The sequence below is a fragment of the Hyperolius riggenbachi genome, chromosome 8, assembly GCF_040937935.1.
Source record: "Hyperolius riggenbachi isolate aHypRig1 chromosome 8, aHypRig1.pri, whole genome shotgun sequence".
Lineage (NCBI taxonomy): Eukaryota > Metazoa > Chordata > Amphibia > Anura > Hyperoliidae > Hyperolius > Hyperolius riggenbachi.
Genome location: NC_090653.1, coordinates 231,572,337 through 231,589,549, shown reverse-complemented (window position 1 = coordinate 231,589,549; position 17,213 = coordinate 231,572,337). Strand labels below are relative to the sequence as shown.

Here is a 17,213-nt window from a genome sequence, read left to right as displayed (position 1 = left end):
GGTCTAGGGCCAATTTTAGGGGGAAGCCAATTAACTTATCTGTATGTTTTTGGGATGTGGGAGGAAACCGGAGTGCCCAGAGGAAGCCCACGCAAACACGGGGAGAACATACAAACTCCTTGCAGATGTTGACCTGGCTGGGAGTCAAACTGGGAACCCAGCGCTGCAAGGCGAGAGCGCTAACCAGAGAGTCATAAATAAATTGCTTTCAATCCACAGTACAAACCTATCCTGACCATACAGCATGTAATCAAGCCCCAATCATATTTATGTAGTAGAAGGAACTACCCAGGGCCGGTCTTAGCAATAGTCACATTAGGCACAAGTCTAGAGGCACCAGTGTGCTGAGAGGAGGCTGCCACAGGTTCACTAACCTGTGCTTACCATCCTGGAGCCTGCTGACGTGCGATTCAGATGAGCGTTTTAATTTTGATATTCTGAATAATCTGGTAAGTCTTTGAATGTATTATAGCTTGCAGGACCAGCATAATGGAGCTCCATCTGGAATGCCAAGCGCAACAGCTAGGGTAGAGTGCTGCCTTAGCTTTGTTGGACTTCTCAGACAAATCTTCCAAGATTACATAGACCATAGTAATGAGTTTCTCATTCTAAAACCTGAGTATATTGATACTATTAGGGCTCGTTCACATCTAGGGCGTTTTCGGCCTTTTTTCAAGCGCAGGCAGCCAAAACGCTTGTGCAATGAATCTCTATGAGAAGGTTTAGATCAGCGTGGTTCGTGCGCACGAACCTGGACCATTTTTGGGGCGATATTTTGCTATAATGGAAGGTATAGGAAGAGCACTAAACGCTCACAAAATCACTTTGTGGGGCGACTGCGTTCGCGTTTTAAAGAATAAATACATTGTATTTATTATTTTCCGGGTCAAAGAGTTCACCTCTTGACTTGTGTCAGAGAGTGAATTAAAAAACCGCTCGGGAAAAGCGCTTAGAAAAGCGATTTTCACAAAAAACGCAACGCCCACCCACGGGCCGGGAATCGAAAAAAAATTGCGACAAAAAGACCCCAACGCGAACGCTGACGCGAGTGGAACGCAATGTGAACGAGCCCTTACAGTATCTTTAATGTTATGCAGTCTCTATCTTTTCTCTTAAACATAAAATTATATTTGTTAATTGCTCTTAATTTATTTGATCTTCATGTTCTTTTTTTCAATGATAAGTTTGATTGAACATTTTCAAGGTGGGTTGCGAAAGTTTGGGCAAGTTGTTAATCGTCATGATTTATAATAAATCATAAATCGTTGGTTGTTACGATAAAAAATGTCATTTAAATATATCATATAGGAGACACACACTGTGATATTTGAGAAGTGAAATGAAGTTTATTGCATTTACAGAAAGTGTGCAATAATTGTTTAAACAAAATTAGGCTGGTGCATAAATTTGGGCACCACAAAAAAGAAATGAAATCAATATTTAGTGGATCCTCCTTTTGCAGAAATTACAGCCTCTAAACACTTCCTGTAGGTTCCAATGAGAGTCTGGATTCTGCTTGAAGGTATTTTGGACCATTCCTCTTTACAAAACATCTGTAGTTCATTCAGGTTTGATGGCTTCCAAGTATGGACAGCTCTCTTTAACTCACACCACAGATTTTCAATTATATTGAGGTCTGGGGACAGGGATGGCCTTTAAAGCCGGCCTTTGATATGAGCGACCAGAGTGGTCGCTCAGGGCGCCAGCTCTCAAGGGCGCATGCACCCTGTCGCCCCTTGCCGCCCCGCTGTCTCTCCCTGCGTCCTCTCCGTCTGTAATTAGAGAAGGACTACAAGAGTATGGTCGCCGATGTCCACATATGCAGACAATCGACGGCCATTTTTTTGTAGCCCTGCTCTAACTACAGATGGAGCGGAGGCGGGGAGAGAAGAGTGACGTCGGCGCTGGAGCGTGGAAGTCAGGTGAGTCAGTCTCTGTCCGGCCCGCTGCCACAGAAGGGGGGAGGGGGATTGACTGTGGGAATACTACCTACACTGGGGGCATACTACCTACATTGGGGGCATACTACCTACATTGGGGGCATACCACCTACACTGGGGCATACTACCTACACTGGGGGCAGCTACGCTACTACACTGGGGGCATATTACCTACACTGGGGCATACTACCTACACTGGGGGCAACTATGCTACTACACTGGGGGCAACTATGCTACTACACTGGTGGCAACTATGCTACTACACTGATGGCAGCTATGCTACCTATATGGGGCAACGATACTACCTATACTGGGGGCAACTATGCTACCTATATGGGGACAACTATGCTACTTACACGGGGGGCAACTTTACTAGCTACCTATACTGGGGCAACTATACTACCTATACTGAGGGCTACTATACTAGCTATCTTTACTGTGGCAACTGTGGCAACTATACTACCAATGCTTGGCTACCTACACCAAGGGCATCTACACATGAGATCCTATACTGAGGGCACCTATACCTGGCTACCTACCTACCTATACTGAGTCTAAGGGCATTTTTTGGGGAGGGACACACCACAGCTATAACGAGCGTTGCAAATTGTTGGTGCTATATATGGGCCTGTGTGTGTGCGTGCGTATGTGTACGTGCGCAAAGAGGATGGGGGGCACCAAAATCCAGTTTCGCTCAGGGTGCAGTGAAACCTAAAGTCCAGAACATTGTACTTGTTCCTCTGCATGAATACCTTTGTGGATTTTGAGCTGTGTTTAGGGTCGTTGTCTTGTTGAAAGAGCCAGCCCCGGCGCAGCTTCCGCTTTGTCACTGATTCCTGGACATTGGTCTCCAGAATATGCTGATACTGAGTGGAATCCATGCGTCCCTCAACTTTGACAAGATTCCCAGTCCCTGCACTGGCCACACAGCCCCACAGCATGATGGAACCACCACCATATTTTACTGTAGGTAGCATGTGTTTTCTTAAAATGTTGTGTTGTTTTTCCTCCAACGCCCATTGTTATGCCCAAATAATTCAATTTTAGTTTCAGCAGTCCACAACACCTTATTCCAAAATGAAGCTGGCTTGTCCAAATGTGCTTTAGCATACCTAATGTGGCTCTGCTTGTGCTGTGGGCGGAGAAAAGGCTTCCTCTGCATAGTGCATCTCCTTGTGTAAAGTGCGCCGAATGGTTGAACAATGCACAGTGACTACATCTGCAGCAAGATGATGTTGTAGGTCTTTGGTGCTGGTCTGTGGGTTGACTCTGACTATTCTCACCATTCTTCACTTCTGTTTATCCAAGATTTTTCTTGGTCTGCCACTTCGAGCCTTAACTTGAACTGAGCCTGTGGTCTTCCATTTCCACAATATGTTCCTAACTGTGGAAACAGACAGCTGAAATCTCTGAGACAGCTTTCTGTATCCTTCCCCTAAACCATGATGGTGAACAATCTTTGTCTTTAGGTCATTTTAGAGTTATTTTGAGACCCCAATGAAGCTACTCTTCAGAGAAATTTAACAGATGAGGGAAACTGACAATTGACCCCCTTAAATACTCTTTCTTATAATTGGATATACCTATGTGTGTAGGTCAGGGGTCACTGAGCTTACCAAGCCAATTTGAGTTCCAATAATTAGTTCTAAAAGTTTTGGAATCAATAAAATGACAACAGTGCCTACATTTATGCACCTGCCTAATTTTATTTAAACAATTATTGCACGCTTTTTGTAAATGCAATAAACTTCATTTCACTTCTCAAATATCACTGTGTGCGTCTCCTATATGATATATTTAACTAATATTTTTTATCGTTTTTTTAACCAACAATTTAAACAGGAAAATCATGACGATTAACAATGTTGCCCAAACTTTCGCATTCCCACTGTATATGGCAAAGTTAAACATGCATATCTATAATGTTACACAATTATACGTTCAAGCAAGTTAAAAATGAGAGGGAAAAAAAAGACACCAGTACAATTCCATATGCCTCATCACACCATTTCATAGCTTAGCCAGGCTGGTAAGAAGATAACATAGCTTCAGAATCCCATAGTCTTATTTTGTGTTTAAAAGCAAAAAAAATAGATTAAAGTGTTTATTGTCTTAGCTGAAAAATTCGGTTTTTCGTGTTTTTTAAAATCCATTTTGAACATTACCTTTTCTTGTCTACTCCCTTCACACAGAATTGTCTCTACAGCCTGTAATATGTTTTCAGTAAGTTACCCTACAGTCAGACTTAAAGAGACACTGAAGCGAAAAAAAAAATTACGATATAATGATTTGTATGTGTAGTACATCTAAGAAATAAAACACTGGGGGCAGAGATACAAGTCTAATATGGTTTCCAGTACAGGAAGAGTTAAGACAGTCTAGTTGTTATCTATGCAAAACAAGCCATTCAGCTCCACCACTTTCAGGGCTGGTTCACACGGGCGTTTTTGTGGCGTTTAACTAAACCCAGCGTTTTTTTGGGATCTACCGCGTCCCATCAAGTGAATGGGAGCATTTAGAGCTGTCTTTTGCAGGCTCTCATGAAAGCCTGGCGGTAGATCCCGGCGTTGCGTCTAGTCTCCAAAGCAACATGTTGCTGTCAGAGGCGGTAAACACCAGGAAACAATAGCAGAGACCAAAACTGCTAGCCTTGAATGCTTCCCAAAAGCTTTCAAAAGCTAGCGTCCAAACGCTGGCGACTGAACGTGGCACCAAGCGAAAGCTCGGCAGAAGCCCGTGTGAACCAGCCCTCAAAGTGGCAGAGAGCTCTGTTCTCTGAAGTTTATTATCTCGGCTGTCGAGATTTTCTTCTGCAGAGAACAGTTCAGGACAGGTCAAAAATTCACAGCCTGCTCTCTAAAAATCATTTAGAATCCAGAGGTAGTGACTGTTGCGAATGGATTAGGGCAGTCAACTTGGTTCTACCCCTAAGGAAAGCAGTTGCCCAGCGTAGGGGCACAATTGCTAAATATAATGCTACATTGTCCATCTAGACTAGCTCCAGGAGAACACAGCTCACATGATGTGGTTTTTTATGCTTGGGCAGATTCAAGTAAGTGAGTGCCAGTGATGAGCTTTGATAAGTCGTTAACAACCTGTTGCAACAAAATGCTGGCTGTCTAGGTTTTTCAGTAATGCTTCTTATATAGCACAGTTCCACATTAATGTTTGTTCGCTTATATTTATGTTACTGTTTATTTCTGACGTTGTATTAAAAAAATTGAGCTTTGTACCAAAATTTTGGAATGCTAATGTACCACCCTGTTTTCTATCTCAATAAAGCTCAATGTTGGGAAAAAAATTATTTAGAATGCTGTGTAGTGGGGAAATTGCAAATATTAGATAATGATGCAATGTTATAAAAAACACTATATAATATTCTAGTAATTATCCGTACTACACAACCAATTCATTATATCATATTTTTTTTCGCTTCAGTGTCTCTTTAAATCTCAGCGCAGCAAAACTGTCAATCTGAGCCCTTGAATTTTAACTCTTACAGTAAGAATAAGAAAAAGAATGGAGCACAGCAAGATTCTATATAAGCTTGGAACTGTACATGCACATGTTTATCTCATCATTTCACATTTTAGTAGTTCAGGTAACCTTTAAGCCTTTGCATCTGACTTATATTCAACACTAAATTACAAAACAGGAAATACTCTTAACATCCCTTTACAGATAGATATTGCCAAATAGGTCCTGGCTACAAGCATAGAGAGGGCTTTCCAAGTGTTTGTTGAAAGGTTTAGCTTACCAGAGCCAAGATAGAAACAGGTTTTATGCATTCGACCAATAAATAGTTCCAGTCCAATGATGGCGTAAATAATGATCACGAACAGAACCAGCAGAGCAATGTGAAGCAGAGGTACCATGGCTTTCATTATAGAATTCAACACAATGTGTAAACCTGCAACACACAGTAAACAGAAGGTGATTTATCTTATATTACATGAAGGTTCAAGCAAAACAGTATCTTTTCAACCTGGAAAATCACAGGAACTTTTTATACTTTAACACCACAGACGTCAAACTCAAGGCTCAGGGGACAAAACCAGACCGCCTCACTCGAGCTCCACCAACAGCGCAAGCTCCATGACAGCACCGAAAGCTAAATCCAAGGCTGCAAGCTATGCTCGGTCTTGCAGTGTAAGATACCTTGCTTTAGTTACATGCACTGCTTACATAATAATGCGTATTCCTTTAAATGACGGCTGCTGCTGTGAAGTATCGCGACCGGGATACATCCCTAGCGAAGGCCGTTACTATGTTCATTAACACAGTTACTATGTAATAAAGCAACGCACGTAACTAAGGAAGGCACCCTACGCTGCAAGACAACGCACAGCGTGCAGCCTTGGATTTAGCTTGCGGCGCTGTCATGAAGCTGCACTGCTATAGCAGTGCAGCTTCATGAATCAATCCCTCTGTGACTGGTTGCATATGGGTAGGGTGTCACGGAAGAGCACGGTTTACTGCACCGATTGTCGTTGCGTTGCCCGACACAGATTGTCTGTCTGTGGCTATCTGCAGTCCAGCCTGGGGTCCCTGTTGTCTTCATAGGTGTTAGCAGAGTTCTTTTCATGAGAGCAAGTATGCTCACTGAAAAGGTCCGTGTGGATAATTAACGTGATCAAAAGATTTTCCTTCCTGGCCAGTAACTTGTTAATTAGCCAGAGGTGTAAAACACCAAAAGTCCTTTCATCCAGAGGAAGCTTCCCCAGCCAGGGCTCAGACTTGCCGGAGCCATAAAGCCAGTTTGGGAATGCACGGAGTTATGATTTTTCGCTGGTTTAAGGAATACCGTTCATAGGAGAGATGTGAAAGTTATCTCATTCTGCTGGTCCGGATCTGGTGAATATTTTGATATTAAATTGAGGCCACTGACATACCCAGAACCCAAGGTATTCCGCTATTTTGTAACCGGGCATGTGAAAGCACCCAAGTTTAGTGTCATATGAACTGTCATATTCTGAGGAACATGAATCTGTGACCGTTAAGTGTGTGCGGGAAGCGTAAGCTGAGATATGGAAAATGTCATATTTGGTGGGCACCAGGAACCCATCCAGGCCCCCCTGTCCAGCCCCGGTGTTTGCCAGGGACTTCATGGGAGCATGCTGTCACTCTGAGGAACAGTGGTGGCCATCTTGTCTGAACTTTGCTCCTGAATTGAACTGAACTGAAACCAAGAACTTTATGAGTTTTCCCAGAAGGACATATTTCCACACACCTAAGTATTTTCTCCCTTTTATTTTCATACTGGCTATTAATGTTTCTATAATTGTTGATTTTAACGATTTTCTGTATATATTAATTATTCACATTGCGTATTTACTAAACGACGCTACCGTCATTTATTTATTCAGCTACCCTGCTATTCAGCCGCACAAACTGAACCCTGACTTCTGAAGAGTCGCTATTATTGTTGCTAGCTAGACCGCATAGAGTGTGTTTAACCGTTTTATTTGCAGGTCTAGAATTAGCCAGTCAGTGGGCTCCTCTGTCCCATGGTAACAGAGGTGGTGGCAGTTATACCCTGAAATAGTGTGTAAATTGTATTAGCGTAACTCACAGGCTCCCTTATAGTCACTCTGCTGCCAAAATTCCAGCGGTTTCTGCACACCGATTGTGACCACAGATTGCATGGTGTGTGTGCTGAAACCGATTGGAAGGCATTTTGCGGTCTGGCCACTAGGGGCCCTGTGACATAGGGGACAGGTCTGCAATTGGCATGCAGAGGAGCCACATGACTGCAAGCTGCGACCAAGCGTTCTTTTTACACAAAACAGCTGTTACACAAAACAGCTGTTGATCGCTGGCCATTGATACATGCCACACCTATGACAAAGTCCCTGTCAGCTAAAAAACAAATAGTAAAAGTAGTCACACAGAGTGGGTTTGGTGGCACAGATAGCAAAGAAAAGACAACGGTAAGGGCCATACATACTCAAAAGGCAACAGCAAAGCTCACAGCACTACTAGCATATGGCTGGACTCAGCACTGAGGGTATCACTCTGCACAATGTCCTATCTAAAGGTGCCTATTAAGGGTACAATCCCATGGCCGATCAATAATTTTTCGATCGCCGCGGTAATTGATCAGAAATGATCAGTCAAGTCTGAAAAACGGATCGATTTAATTAATCTGATGAAATCAGGTATCGGGAATTTGTCCATTAATTGGCATGGCGGATCATATCCAATCCATTATCGCATTGATTGGAGATGATTGATCAGCCATGGGATTGTACCATTAATGGGCACCTTAATAGTCTGATTACTAATCAAGATTCTCCAATAGTGGCACCTGTAGGCATGTGCCTTCTGTGCCTAACAGGAACTCTGGACCTATATCTATCCCGTCTCTAAGTTCTATATGAGGCCTGTACTTTGAAGGGCAATGATCCTCTTATGAAAGGTTTTTGTTACTGATGAGACACTTTGACATTGCATTCAGTCCACTGATCTTACTTGGGACGCCAGATACGAGTCGCAGAGGTCTCAGTACACGGAATGCTCTCAGCGCTTTGACATCGAACCCGCCAGGCTTGCCACTCATGTGATGTGCATCTCCTTGTTTATGAGAAAACTGCTCCAGAATCACACTGAAGAGCCTGTGAGACAACATGAAGAAACTCATAACTAAAAGGGCTCAGGAAGGAGACCTGCTTGTCCATGGCAATCAATCCGATTCACCCTATCAGCGTACTCTACCAAACTTCAAGGATACCTGAAGCAAGAGGGATATGGAAGCTGCCATATTTATTTACTTTTAAACAATACCAGTTGCCTGGCTGTCCTGCTGATCTCTCTGGCTGCAGTAGTGTCTTTATCACACGCCTGAAACAAACGTGCAGCTAATCCAGTCAGACTTCAGTCAAACATCTGATCTGCATGCATGTTCAGGGTCTAGGACTAAGGCTGAGTTCACATATAAAATGTGTACAGTTCCATTCCAGTCCCGTCAGTTTGCAGAAGTTTTGCATCAGTTTCAATGGACTGCAATGGAACTGTACACATTGTATGTGTGAGCCCAGTCTTTAAGTAAGAGAAGCACAGGATCAGCTGGACAGCCAGGAAATTTGCATTGTTTAAAGAGAAACTGTAACCAAGTAGTGCACTTCATCCCAATCAGTAGCTGATACGACCTTTCTCGTGAGAAATCTTAACCTTTTGTCAAACGGATCCTCAAGGGGGTCTGTATGGCTGATACTGTCTTGAAACCACTCCCACAGTGTGATGTCAGAAACAGGGTGACATCACACTGTGGGAGCATTGTTGGATTGTGGGAAATAACAGCTGTTTCCAACTGTCAAAAGAAAGCAACATCTCCACAGACATCACCTGCCAGCAGTAAAAATGTTGCCATGTAATGAATGTCTGGGAGAGGAAAGATTTTACAATGGGCAAACATTGACTTAATCATTTATAAATAATTATTGTAAAAATTAAGCACTTTTTTCATTACGTTATTTTCACTGCAGTTCCTCTTTAAAATAAAAGAAATATGGCAGCCTCCATTTCCCTCTCACTTCAGTTGTCCTTTCAAAACATGAAAAAGAAGACTATTTTGGTTACTTTTACCATTACTAGTTAGATTACCATAGCCTTGTTAGTCATAGCTCCCAACTGTCCCTTTTTCATGGACAGCCAAATCCCCGTCCCTCGTTCTTCCTCATTTGTCCCTCCTTCAGGACTCATGTACAGATCTATTTAAATACAAACATTTTTCTACGGAAAAACATGTTTAATATAATCTAAATGTTATATCTATCATTTAAATTGATATATTTCTTATTTTTAAATGTTAAATTGAAGAACTAATGAAAGAATTGTGTCTGAATTATTTCTGCTATCAGTAAAATTTACAATATCCTACTACTTAATTGACATAGTGAAATTTTGGTCATATTTTCCAATATTTCACTATAACCTAACCTCCCTCTACTCTCGCAAAGAACACACATTTCACCTGGTGATGCCTAACCTTAACCTCCTCCCCACTGGTGGTGCCTAACCTCACCCCCCCAGTGGGCAACTAACCCGAGCCCCGTGGGCACCTAACCTTAACCCCCCCAGGGGGTTACTAACCTTAACCCCTCTAACCTGAACCGCCCCCTCCCTACTATAAACCCACATGACAAACATGGGAACCCACTAAATAGCGGGCACTGGGGCAGCCCGATACGCGGTCTGCGGTTACTAACAGCGGATGTTAACATAGTGGGCTCCCATATTTGATGCACTAAATTTAGCTGTTCCTCTGTTAGGAGGACACTCTGCACATAGCACTGCTCATCCCAAGTTTGGAATTTACTAAATCTCCCAGTCTTCATCACAGCATCTCACAAGGGATGTTAGTCTGGTAATCCTAATCTCTACTGGATATTGAGGTTGACAATGAGCAGTAGATCAAGAATAGTGTTAAACAGGCTGGGTCATAAACAAGTAGATCAAGAGTACCAGAAGACTGTGGATGGTCAGGTAGGCTAGTATTGACTGCTTTCAAACAATTCCCATGACAAATAAGGCAGTACTGATGCATGAAAGAGCAAGGTGCACATGCAAAGACTGGATTCTTCAGAGCATAAGTGCTCTCCTGAGGACATACACGCATACACTAAGAACATTAGTGTATAAAGTGGATCAGCACCAATGGATAAATGACGTGCAGTGATCGCCCCTGGAGTGCACAGGGATATCCAAGCAAATAAGTTCTCAGGATCCGCACCGTCTAAAATCTTCTTTTATTTCAGCTTTTTAAAATTCCATAGCAGGCATAAATATGTGTATCACACAGCCATGACGCACAGCGTTTCAGAATAGCTCTTTCTTCAGATGGCGTCAGACACACACTCAATCAACAGACAAAAAAGCCTTGCTTAAATAGTTCCAAAGTGGACCTGATGGAAGACTTCTCATTAGCATAAATGCAAATATATGCAAATACATATCCCTTTCCAAGCCAATAGGAATACTGCCTACACATCTCCATAGAGGTTAATATGTTTTCAAGCCAGAGACAGAAACAGCCAAAGCTTCACAGGAATCTTTGATGGAAAACTTCTCATTAACATAAATGCAAATATATGTAAATACATATCCTTTTCAAAGCCAATAGGACTACTGCCTACACACCTCCATAGAGGCTAATATGTTTTCAAGCCAGAGACAAAACAGCCAAAGCTTCACAGGAATCTTGTAAAAGTTACTCTGACACAGCATACCACACACAAAGGTGCAGAGCCAGTGTCACTCATTGTAACAAATCCTCAGCAATGGGGTCAGCTAAACTTGTACTAGCTGATCACATCCATTTCAGCATAAAGATTGTCTCTAGCCAATCATCTGCAAGGTTATAGTATAAACTTCAAGACTGACATCACAGCCCACCAATCACACTTCTCAAACCGCACCGCGCATCAAAACGCACTAACGCATCAAAACGCACTAAAACAGCAAAACGCACTAAAACAGCAAATGACGCCGACAACCGTCTCAAAACCGCCTCAAAACCGCCTCAAAACCGCACGCTTCGCCGCATCTGTACGCATCGGCGGCCAATCCGCTTCAAAAGCGACAACATCCGCCCAAAAATTTTTATTGCGTAAGACCAATGCGAAAAATACATTAAATCGCAGCCAACACGCCTTTGACGCGACCAGTACGCATAAGCGACCAATCAGCCTCAAAGGCGACAGCGTCCGCCCAAAGGCCTCAATGCGTACATCCAATGCGGCCGTTACGCATCAATGCTCAATACTGTATATGGCGTTTCGTCCGCTTCAAAACTTCACTGCGTACATGCATACAAACTCATGCACATAATTCCACTAAGTGGGCTGCAATGTCAGTCCCAGCCCCGCAGATGTTTCAATTCCCATTGTGTATCCACCATAAAAATCACCATTAAAATCAATTATTAAGGCCCATTAGAACATAATGTTAGCTACATCATAATCTCTATTCAATCCTTTGGGTTCTAAGGTATCAAGTTTCTTGATCCAATAATGTTCTCTCTTAGATAATAACAGGTGTCTATCGCCTCCCCTCCTCGGGATCGGGACCCCCTCTAGCACTTGCACCCTTAACTGCGATAATCTGTGACCATATTCGGTGAAATGCTGAGACACTGACAATTCCATATTTTTGTTTCTAATATTAGATTTGTGGGATGAGATTCTATCTCTAAGGGCTTGTGTTGTTTTTCCCACATACCCAATCCCACAGGGGCACTTCAACATATAAACAACAAATCTGGAGTCACAACTAAAGTGACCCCTGATCTTAAATTTAGTGCCCCTGCAGGGATGGGTAAATGTGTCACCCTTCACAATGTAGCTACATAAATGACACTGTAAACAAGGATATGTTCCATTCCGTGTAATCAAATTCTTTTTTTCTGAACCTATATCGCCTTTAACAATTATGTCTCTTAGGGAGGGTGCCCTTTTATAAGACATCAAAGGAAATTCGTGAAATTCACGTACATATGGTAAACCCTCTCGCAGCATAGGCCAAAATCTATTGATAACCCCTGCAATTTTCTCAGATAGCACATTGTACGTGGTGACACACGGGATTCTGTGATTCAAACTACCCTTCTGTCCTTTCCTACTCACTCTCTCTACCCTCCCACCTGTACTTCTCACCACCTTACCTTCATAATCCAAATATTTCAAAGGATAATTCCTAGCTAAAAATTTATATTTCATCTCCTCTAGCCTATTCTTTCTCACCTCTGGATCACTCACTATCCGCTCTAATCTTTTATACTGCCCTTTGGGTATATTACTCTTAACGTGGGGAACATGAAAACTATCAAAATGCAAAATGGAATTCCTGTCTGTAGGTTTTATGAATAAATCTGTAATTAACTTCCCATTCTGCTTGATGACCCATGTATCCAAAAAACTCACCCTGTCTGTACTGCTAGTAAGAGTTAGCTTAATGGCAGGACACGCCACATGTAACTGTTCTACAAATAGCTCTAGGCTCGAATGTGGCCCCGCCCACAAACAAAAAATATCGTCGATATACCGACGCCAAAGTAAAGCATGTTTACAAAAATGCAAATTAGAATACACAAAAGCATCCTCATAGAGGCCTAAAAATAAATTTGCATAGGATGGGGCCACGTTCGAGCCCATCGCCGTACCTCTACGCTGCATGTAGAATGTGTCGCCAAACAAGAAATAGTTATATCTTAAAACTATATCTAACAGTTTTAGCAAAAAGCCTCTTTGTTCTATATCAAAATCTGTACAGATCATTAGATAGTGATCAACAGCCTCGACACCACCCTCATGTGGTATCGAGGTGTATAAACTATTTACATCCATTGTAACAAGAAGGACATCATCCGACAGTTCAGAACAGGAAGAAATGGTTTCCAAAAATTGATGTGTATCTCTAAGGTAAGAGTCCAGGGTCAAAACAATTGGCTTCAAGATTCTATCTAAAAAAATAGCAATATTGGAGAAGATAGATCCCACCCCGGACACTAGGCGTGTTGGCTGCGATTTAATGTATTTTTCGCATTGGTCTTACGCAATAAAAATTTTTGGGCGGATGTTGTCGCTTTTGAAGCGGATTGGCCGCCGATGCGTACAGATGCGGCGAAGCGTGCGGTTTTGAGGCGGTTTTGAGGCGGTTTTGAGACGGTTGTCGGCGTCATTTGCTGTTTTAGTGCGTTTTGCTGTTTTAGTGCGTTTTGATGCGTTAGTGCGTTTTGATGCGCGGTGCGGTTTGAGAAGTGTGATTGGTGGGCTGTGATGTCAGTCTTGAAGTTTATACTATAACCTTGCAGATGATTGGCTAGAGACAATCTTTATGCTGAAATGGATGTGATCAGCTAGTACAAGTTTAGCTGACCCCATTGCTGAGGATTTGTTACAATGAGTGACACTGGCTCTGCACCTTTGTGTGTGGTATGCTGTGTCAGAGTAACTTTTACAAGATTCCTGTGAAGCTTTGGCTGTTTTGTCTCTGGCTTGAAAACATATTAGCCTCTATGGAGGTGTGTAGGCAGTAGTCCTATTGGCTTTGAAAAGGATATGTATTTACATATATTTGCATTTATGTTAATGAGAAGTTTTCCATCAAAGATTCCTGTGAAGCTTTGGCTGTTTCTGTCTCTGGCTTGAAAACATATTAACCTCTATGGAGATGTGTAGGCAGTATTCCTATTGGCTTGGAAAGGGATATGTATTTGCATATATTTGCATTTATGCTAATGAGAAGTCTTCCATCAGGTCCACTTTGGAACTATTTAAGCAAGGCTTTTTTGTCTGTTGATTGAGTGTGTGTCTGACGCCATCTGAAGAAAGAGCTATTCTGAAACGCTGTGCGTCATGGCTGTGTGATACACATATTTATGCCTGCTATGGAATTTTAAAAAGCTGAAATAAAAGAAGATTTTAGACGGTGCGGATCCTGAGAACTTATTTACACTAAGAACATTGGCAGGAGATAAAATCGTTTTCTTTACTGACAAGTGTACAGTTTGACAAAATATATTTTTTCAGAACCAATACCAAGAAGAGATATTACAGTTGCTTGGAGTGTTAAGAGGATGTCCACCAGTGTCAAGGGAAAGTAACTCCCATTGATCCTGATTCAGACCCATCAATAAATTTGAGCTGTGTAAAAAATGTGTGAGGACCTCGGCCCACGAAGGACCGGTTTGACAAGCCTGCTGTACACAAATAACTGCACATCCATGGAAAACTCCATGAAAGTCATCAAATTTGCTAACGATATTTCTATTGTTGGCATTGTAAATTAGAATGATGAGCAGGCATACCGTCAAGAGGTTGATAGAATCCCCCACTGGGGTAGTGAGAACAAGCTGGTCCTAAATACAACCAAAACCATCATTGGTCATTGACTTCAGAAAGCATGTCACCAACCCTCCCCCAATATATATTGACAGCACCGGAGTCGAAAGTATCCAGTGTCCACCTCATGGACATAAACATCTCTGACGACCTGAGTAGGAAGGCCAACACCATCTCAACCCAGAAGAAGGCCCAGCAAAGACTATTCTTCCTTCGCCAACTGAAGGCCCTGCTACTCCATAGAATCTGTCCACTGTTCATCCATCCTGGTCTGAAAAGCCAGCTCCTCTGCCAGCGACAGACACAACAATCAGAGGGTCATCAGATCAGTGTAGAGAATAATTGGGAAATCCTGCAATCCAGACTGGGATCCAGAGTAATGATGATTGCCAACAATCCCTCACACCCAGGCAATCATTTCTTCAGTCTGCTCCCATCAGGCCGGAGGATCCGGGCCGACTCCACCAAGACCTCAAGGCACAGGAACACTTTCTTCCCCTGTGCTGTAAAACTCTTGAACTCTCTCCATGCCCCTCCCCCTACCCTTGTTTTCCTCCTTAAGATGCACAGTTGTTGCACCCCAGCACTGTTGCTAACTGTTTTGATTATTATTATTGTACTGTTATTGTACCTGCTTATTTTCAGCACTGCTGCAACTTATTGTTGTCATTGTGTCATTGACAATCAGTGTCGATTTATTTCCTACGGTGTTCTGTTGTTACTAAAACTGGGCACAAACCAGTCATGCTTGGCACATAAACTGATTCTGCAGGAAGATTCACTTCACCACAGCCCAAAGAAAATATGTAAAATGGTAGTAGACTGCCATAGCTTCAGACATACAAGAGGTGGGGCGTAGAACTCGAAGATAACATCAGTAAAAATAGACAGAGAATGTATCTCCCAGCATTCATCTTGTATAGTCATATGACCACACTCCATGGAAAATAAAAGTAAGACTTTTTAGCTTCAGAAAGAACAAGCATTACTTGTGCAATGCTATAGTTTAGACATTTATATATAGTGACTGTAGTTCTGCTCTAAGGAAAATAGTAGCTATTAAATTGACCTCATGGGTCTGAGGATGGCTGCATACAGGTTGATGTGGGCAAAAACGACCTTCTTCCTTCAAATACTTCAGGCCATGAAACCCATAAAGTAGACCTGATATGTGTAGTAAAGACTGTTTGGCAGGGAGACCTAATGGAGGATCTGTGGTCTCACTGAATTTTATCACTCACCCGATAACTACAATGACAAAATCCAGCAGATTCCAACCGTTTCTGATGTAGGCACTGGGGTGCATGACCAGCCCATAGGCGATGATTTTGAGGAAGCTTTCCACAGTGAAGATGATGAGGAAGATGTATTCCACTTGTTCCTGTGACATACCAGAAACAGATAAATCAGCTCACAGTTTATTTTTATTTCTGTGCTACGGGCACTACCAATTTGTCCAACAACCCAAAACACAATGCTAGGTTTGTTCAGTGCAGTGGCATAAGTATAAACCATAAAAAAAAGTATAAACCATATAAATCTATTTGTGCACATATATCATATTGCAGAATGCTTTGCTAACCAGCATGAACTTTTGCTAAAGCATTGATCTGAGACTGCCTAGATGTCGTCATGACTAAGAGTGATGTTTGTTCCTGCCCTTGAGATGCTGGACAGTTGGCACTACAATGAATGATGCAAAGTGCATTGCTTGCTTACTAGTGATACAGCCAATTTTGTCGTCATAGGCGTACTGGATTCATTGCTTGCAAGTGGAGTCAAGCTAACTGATTATCTATCAATACTGATCTGCTAGTATACTATTATCATCTCAGGTAGTCAGGGAGTGTGTATGGGCTGTATATGCTTTGTGGATGTTGGTATTCTTGGCTGGCCAGGAATTTGTTTGTAACAGGCTCTGCAAATACACGTTTTGTCCTTTTAAATGTCTGTCTGGAATTTTATCGAATTTTGATATAATACATTGATTAATTCTTGTTATTACACATTATACCGACAATTTTTGATTAATACACAAGTATAAACCAAACTGGCCCATAGCAAAATCTCAATGTGGCAGAAAACTCCCTTCCTAATAGCGATAAGTAGACAAAAGACAGTTTTTCACATACCTGTGACAACTCAGACCAGGTAATTAACCTCGTCACAGTTACCTGTGCATGACAGCATACACAGGAATAGTCAGGAAACACACAACAGGTGGCCTATTCAGAACCTACATTCCCCCAGACAGCCTGGCAGCAGCTCAGCATGATTCCTACTATGGATAGCATAAAGTGGAAAGTATACCCAGTCATTTTTTGGTAAGATTGTAGCAGAATGCCACTGACTATCTCAATGATAATAACACATTTAAGTGCAGATGAAATGGTGCACGTTTTAAGATATCGTGGAGGTTCCTAGCTCTTTCCTA

At 42.2% G+C, this 17,213-nt stretch overlaps 1 protein-coding gene across 7 annotated transcripts in view; it reads right to left on the bottom strand.

Annotated features, from left to right (window-relative positions):
• CACNA1F (calcium voltage-gated channel subunit alpha1 F) overlaps nucleotides 1–17,213 on the bottom strand; it is a 349,606-nt gene that overhangs the window by 286,947 nt on the left and 45,446 nt on the right. For all 7 annotated transcript variants that reach the window (XM_068248313.1, XM_068248312.1, XM_068248314.1 and 4 more), the window contains exons 5-7: nucleotides 16,021–16,160; nucleotides 8,412–8,554; nucleotides 5,698–5,850 (exon numbers count right to left, since the gene is read on the bottom strand). In XM_068248313.1, coding sequence (XP_068104414.1) covers nucleotides 5,698–5,850; nucleotides 8,412–8,554; nucleotides 16,021–16,160 — 436 coding nt within the window. The remainder of the gene's footprint in view (nucleotides 1–5,697; nucleotides 5,851–8,411; nucleotides 8,555–16,020; nucleotides 16,161–17,213) is intronic.